At 27.8% G+C, this 6,171-nt stretch overlaps 1 protein-coding gene across 1 annotated transcript in view; it reads left to right on the forward strand.

Moving 5' to 3' along the window:
• Nucleotides 1–627: 627 nt before the first annotated feature.
• Nucleotides 628–6,171, forward strand: part of LOC119675789 (putative epidermal cell surface receptor) — a 10,177-nt gene continuing 4,633 nt past the window's right edge. Inside the window, exons 1-3 of the mRNA XM_038087000.1 lie at nt 628–638; nt 2,395–2,736; nt 3,205–3,221. Coding sequence (XP_037942928.1) covers nt 628–638; nt 2,395–2,736; nt 3,205–3,221 — 370 coding nt within the window. The remainder of the gene's footprint in view (nt 639–2,394; nt 2,737–3,204; nt 3,222–6,171) is intronic.

The raw sequence follows: 6,171 nt of genomic DNA on the forward strand, positions 1-6,171 counted from the left end.
AGAAAGAAAACATATTAACTAGCAAATAAAAAAATTTAAATCGAACTAAACTATAATGAGTTAAGAGTGTTTTTAATTAAAAGTTTTTGTGAACAAATTATTGATACAGTGCTCTTTAGTCAATATTATTATATTCCGGCCCCAAAACTTTTTTTATTTCGAAGATCTACAAGCACCTCCTAGAATTGAATAATGCTATACATAGGACCAGCTGTTGAAACTCAACTTCTTCTGTCTTTTGGTTCCTTCCGTTAACGAGTAACGGCGAGCCTTTTTGGGTTATAATTTCCACGTTTTTTTTTGTTGTTTTGTTATAATTATTCTGTTATATAGTGCCACCACAAGTAATTTTTTTCTTCATCTCAAATTTGGTTCAACAGCTTTTCGGACAAAATAAAAAACTGAAAAAAAGGTCGAGTTAGTTGACTCAAACATCAACTAGAATATAGAAGACGAACGGTTCCAAATAATCAAAAAGTGTAATCCGAACAATTGCAATATCTGTGTGACATCAGTATTTGTTTATTTATTTTTACCTATCTTAGTCACAAAAAATTGACAAAAAAATGCAAGTAACACTACTCCACTTCATTGAGTTTAACAGAAAGAAGAAATTACGCTTATATAATGTGTTCAAGGTAATTAAAAAAGAATCCTACTAATATCCCTATGTCATTTTATGTAACAAGTGAATATTCACTTAAAAGTATACTTTATTTTTTTGGTTTTAACTTAAACTTTAAGTGGGGTGCAGACTATCATACTGGTATGTCATACGAGAGAGAAAAATGTCGTATGACACACAGGTATGATAGTCTGCCACCTTTACCAACGTGTTGGCGTGCTCACCAAAATTTTGGTGAACAGCTCTCGCATACGCGTTGTGTATGATAGTCTGTCACCCCTAACGATTCATACATCATACAAGAGCATTTTTGCCTTGCGAATTTATTGTAAGCAGGTAATATATGTGAAATTTTTATATAAATTTAATATGTTTTTTTATTATTAATGTATTTATTATTATTATTATTTATTACTATTAAAATTACACTTATAAATTTATGTTAAATATTTAATTGTATCTTAGTTAAAAAAATATAAATTTTTACATAAAATTCTTATAAAAAATTTAATACATTATATATGTAAATTTAAATATTTATTTAAATTTATTAAATATTTATTATTATTTATTCATTATAAACGAGATTTTAAGTAAATTTTTTTAAAAACACATATATATACTGTTTAAATTTATGATCTAAGCCAGTAATAAAAAAATTAAAATTGTCGTAATACAATTATTAATAACCAAATATAAGATATAATACTTGTTATTCTAAATATACTTTCTTTGTTAAAACTTTTTATAAAATAAAGAATTTTAAATGTTAATACCTTAAACTAACAGAAATTTGGAAATTTCAAATTTTCTGAAAACCAGAAGAGATATCATTCTTATGCATTATATAATATTTTATGTATTTAGAAATTTTTAGGACTTACAGGTAGTGAATGAAATTAACTACGGTCCTTTACTGATCTTTTCATTTTAACTACTGTGCTTAATGACCAATAAACCTAAAAAAATATGAATATGGATGCAGATAAAGCATTTTGAGATGCTTTCATCGAATGTTAACAAAAGCAATCATTGTTTGTGGGATGTCCAAAAATGTGAATATAAAGATCGCAAAAAAAAAAAAACGCGGCATATATAAAATATACAAAATTATAATCAATTATAAGCAAAGCACAACCTATACGTTAACTATCAATTTTTTCAATTTTAAAATTTTATTTTAAACACACAAATTTTCACAACATTACCCGCAAAAGCACTCATCAAAAATTTTGCCTACTCTTGTGTGTCATACCTGTTCAAATTCGGTCGCTAGAAGAAATTTGAGCAAGAGAGAGCGCAACTCGTATGACACACCAGTATGATAGTCTGCACCCCACTTTAAATATACTATATATAGCATAGTGAAATTTAGGCTTAGCGTAAAAAGTTCTATGGACCCCAACGGAAAGTACGATTCAGACCACACATCCAAATACAAAGCTTACAAAATTATATCAATTTCTTCTTACAAAAAGTTTGTTTATATAGAGCAGTATATATGCTACATTGTACTTACAAACACATCTCAGAAAATCAGTAAAAAAAACCACTTCTGCATTTGCATTCAAGATTTTTTTATTGAATGAATTGTTTAAATTGTGGTTCCCATTTAAAAGTCATCAAAGAAATTGCAAATTCAGAAACAAAACCAGAATAAAATGAACAAAGAATAAAAATCAACAATGTAAGATTTTGACCAAATTGTGATACTTTCTGATTGTATATGTATCTTAACAATACTTTTTTGTTCTCTTGCATTTTTACAGACTGGGTGGTCGTTTCACTATAAGACCACAACATAGTCAGCAGCAATTACAAATGCACAGCAGCTTCAATAGCAACAGTTACAATAAGTACTGTGTCAGCGACTCAAATCGCAATTTTAATAGTACAACTAGCAACATTGATTGCGACATACAGCAACAGCAGCAGCAGCAGCATCAACCACTACAAAGATCATTACTACATCGAAATAGTGGAAAGACACGCCGCACATCAGCTTCCGTGCGCATCAAATCACCTTGTAGTCAACGTATCACACAATCTCAATCATCTACACAATCGGTCAACTTTTGGCGGACACATGGTAATCCAAATATCATGGACAGGTAAGCAGTAACCAATATTTGTAGCGTAAGTATTGTATAGGTTTGAGGATATCTAAACATTTGCAATTTTTCAGAAGCTTGCATACATTTCTCTCTCTACATACTTTAATGAAGCTATAAAAAACAATTTGTATTTTATGAGCAATGCATATCAATAGGGAAATCGATTGCAAATTTGCTACTTTTAAGGTTTTATAAAATTAATGAACCATACGCAAAAGCATTAAAATTAAATTACTGCTCATATTCACAATAACAAACATATAAACGTGTAACAAACAGCTTGTATGAGCAAACTATAAATTTTTATACGTCAATTTTAAATTCAAAGATACTAATGATGCTGGCAACCATAAAACTATTGCACAAGATACATCCTGTTTCTCAAACTAAGGCTGCCTTACTTTACGAGTATATCCTTTATCAGTTTTAATGTAAAAATTTTTATCATGTCTGTTTTATCTACAGATACACAAAATTTCAAAGTATATATTTTTGCTAAGAATTCATATTTTTACCAAAAACCAAATAAACCCGGAAATATTGAAAATAAAAAATGTTTATGTTTAATGTTCTTCATAAAGCTTGGCAATGCAAAAGAGCACATATGCCCACATTCTCACGTGCAACTGAGGGTAGCATTGAACATACCTGAAATATGGCATATCCGGTTAAGTGCATTAAAATTTATGTTTTAAGCTTTGTAACCAAATTTGCGAATGTAGTCGTGTGCCAATATAATTTATACTTGAATGATCATTTTGCACATGCAGATTAATGTATCTGTGTGTACACTCGCATCGCCTGATGGAGTTACTGTGGTGTGCTCTGGTGTACTGCGGTGCAGTGCAATTGGATTGAAACGAATTTCGGTGCCATCAGATATTTTCATTATGCATTTGGCAAGCATAAAATCCGCTAATATTATTTATGTATGCGTGCGTGACTGGCATTTAAACAACCTTTGTGTATTAATAACGTTATTCTAGTTTCTTTCAAGTGGCAGCTAACATATACATGGTCTTTGCAGTAATGATATATTGAAGTTTTCAAACATTTCTTATAAAAACATACAAAAAAAATTTTTTAAGTCTCCGAAAATTTATGAACTTCAAGGAATCATGACGAAAAATCATTTATGTAAAATTTAACAAGTATTCAAATATTTTTTACTCGTCATATTAGTAAAATAACGTAGTGAGCATAGCTACTGTCGTAAGCACTATCACTTTTTGGCAACTCCCAAAAATATATATTAATATAATATGTAAATAAATACTTGTCTTAGGTACCATTTGGCATCCCTCTGCAAGTGAAGCCCAACGCATTATAGATACTATTGCTATTCTCTTCCTGGTCACATAACAGTATTAGGATTAATGAAATTAAATTGTTTTCAGAAAATAAGTATACATAGCGTATGAGTCACAATTATTAAAAAATTAAAATTAACCCTTGAAATTGTAATAATATGCAACAATTTCAGCCATTTCAAGTATTGCTAGATATCTACTATCAGTGGTTTTATCGAAATAACTCGTTGGCTTATTAGTCCGTAAAGAAGTGCCAGGCATAAAATTTTGTGAATTGCGAAATATTGACACAGTCATTTTTTAGCTAAAAATGTCAAATACTGCACAAAGCTACATTACTTAGAATTAAAATATTCTTTAGTTTTTTCTTAGAAATTAACAACCCTGTACTTTTCTGAGAACAAGCCTATAAACTAACAACAGCAGAAACACGCAATCAACTACTATATTTATTGTGATGTGCTTTTCCATTACTATTTTTAGTGAAAACCATTGTCTTTATGTATAGTCAAAATCATTACCATTATTGTTATATATAAATAAATCCTCTAACAAGGCGGAGAAAACACTTTACTTCTGAAATGTATATATAATAAGAATATAATACATTAGCGCTATAAACTCCTTTACAAATGATGTTTCAAAACTAACCAAATACTTATCTACAGAAATAAAAAAATAACTTATTAAAATTTTAAGATAAATTCGAAGATCATCAAAAAGTTTTTAAGTACAGGAAACAATATCAATAACTGAATTTTCCGCTTGGTCTCAATATTTTTTTACACGTTATATTAAAGAATTGCCATTAAGTACATTTTAAAATCTTTAAAGTTTTTTGAAACACAAAAACACAATTAAGACAAAACAGTCTTAAAAAGGTTTATTTTTAACAAATATTAAACCACAAGTTCCTCAATTTTTGGACGAAGCATTCTCTCGTAAATTTTTTGAAAATAAATATTCAATATAACTTTATAGAAAGATAAATATATATAAATACGTCAAACATATTTCTTTAGATTTATTTTTAAATCAAAAGATTTCAAAACAAAACATCTATGAAACTGTATACAAAACTGGATTAGAAGTAGCTATAGTAGCAATTTGTTTGTCTACAATATATTAGGAAGTTATCGTCGGGAGATGGTTTGTAAGAGTTGTAAGGAATACAGTCGTAGTCGCATTGAATTTTAAATTGCGTGGAATCGCCTGAATCTGATTATATTTAAATTGCTTGTTAGTTATCTAATAACTAGTTGCTTTATGCTTTATGTTTTGTTTTATTAATTGTTTTTAATGCCTTAAATAATAAAACTAATTAAAAAAAAAATTGTATTTAATGTATTTACATATCCATATATATGTCAAGAAGTGTTCTAATTAAACACAAATAATAGGATCACTGCTATTCCCTTATGTAAATTTTTATTGTTATAAAAAATAATTATTCGTAGGAAAAAAAATAATAATGGAATTATCTGTTCTCATAAGCTATAATCCATTGAATCTGAAATTTTAGGTGATGCATTAATTCTTTTTTTTATGTGAGGACTATTATCAAAACAACTATACAAATTAGTTCTTTTTTAAATTATAAAAAAGTGATTCACTGAATTTCTTTATATATATTAAATATTATTTCAAGTTTTTGGATAATTCCGGTACCAAAATAAAGACAAAAACTGTATTTGGATTAAAAGTGATTAATACAAATTTATCATGCATATATGGTATGAAAAGTGATTACTCATCTACCATACAGTCTACAAAACTATCAAATTTATGGATATTACACATATTATATGATAAAATTTGAAATTTATATAAATTTTGATAATTCTAAACAAAAATAATATTAAATACCATTTTTATATATGTTACTAGGATGCTCCGCTCCTGCGATCTTTGCTACCCAACCTCTGTTGTTTTTATACATACTCTTTCATATTTAACAATATGTATTTGCTTTAAACATACTCTAGAAGAGACATAAATTTTGTTCTAGTTTTTAAGTTCTTGAAAAAATTTAATGTTTCTTCTAGAGAATGTTAAAAGCTTATATAAATTTTTTTTAAATAGAAAGATAATTATTTCAAGTTTCTTATTGAGAATCGAGCAC

The sequence above is a fragment of the Teleopsis dalmanni genome, chromosome 2 (assembly GCF_002237135.1).
Source record: "Teleopsis dalmanni isolate 2A chromosome 2, ASM223713v2, whole genome shotgun sequence".
Classification (NCBI taxonomy): domain Eukaryota; kingdom Metazoa; phylum Arthropoda; class Insecta; order Diptera; family Diopsidae; genus Teleopsis; species Teleopsis dalmanni.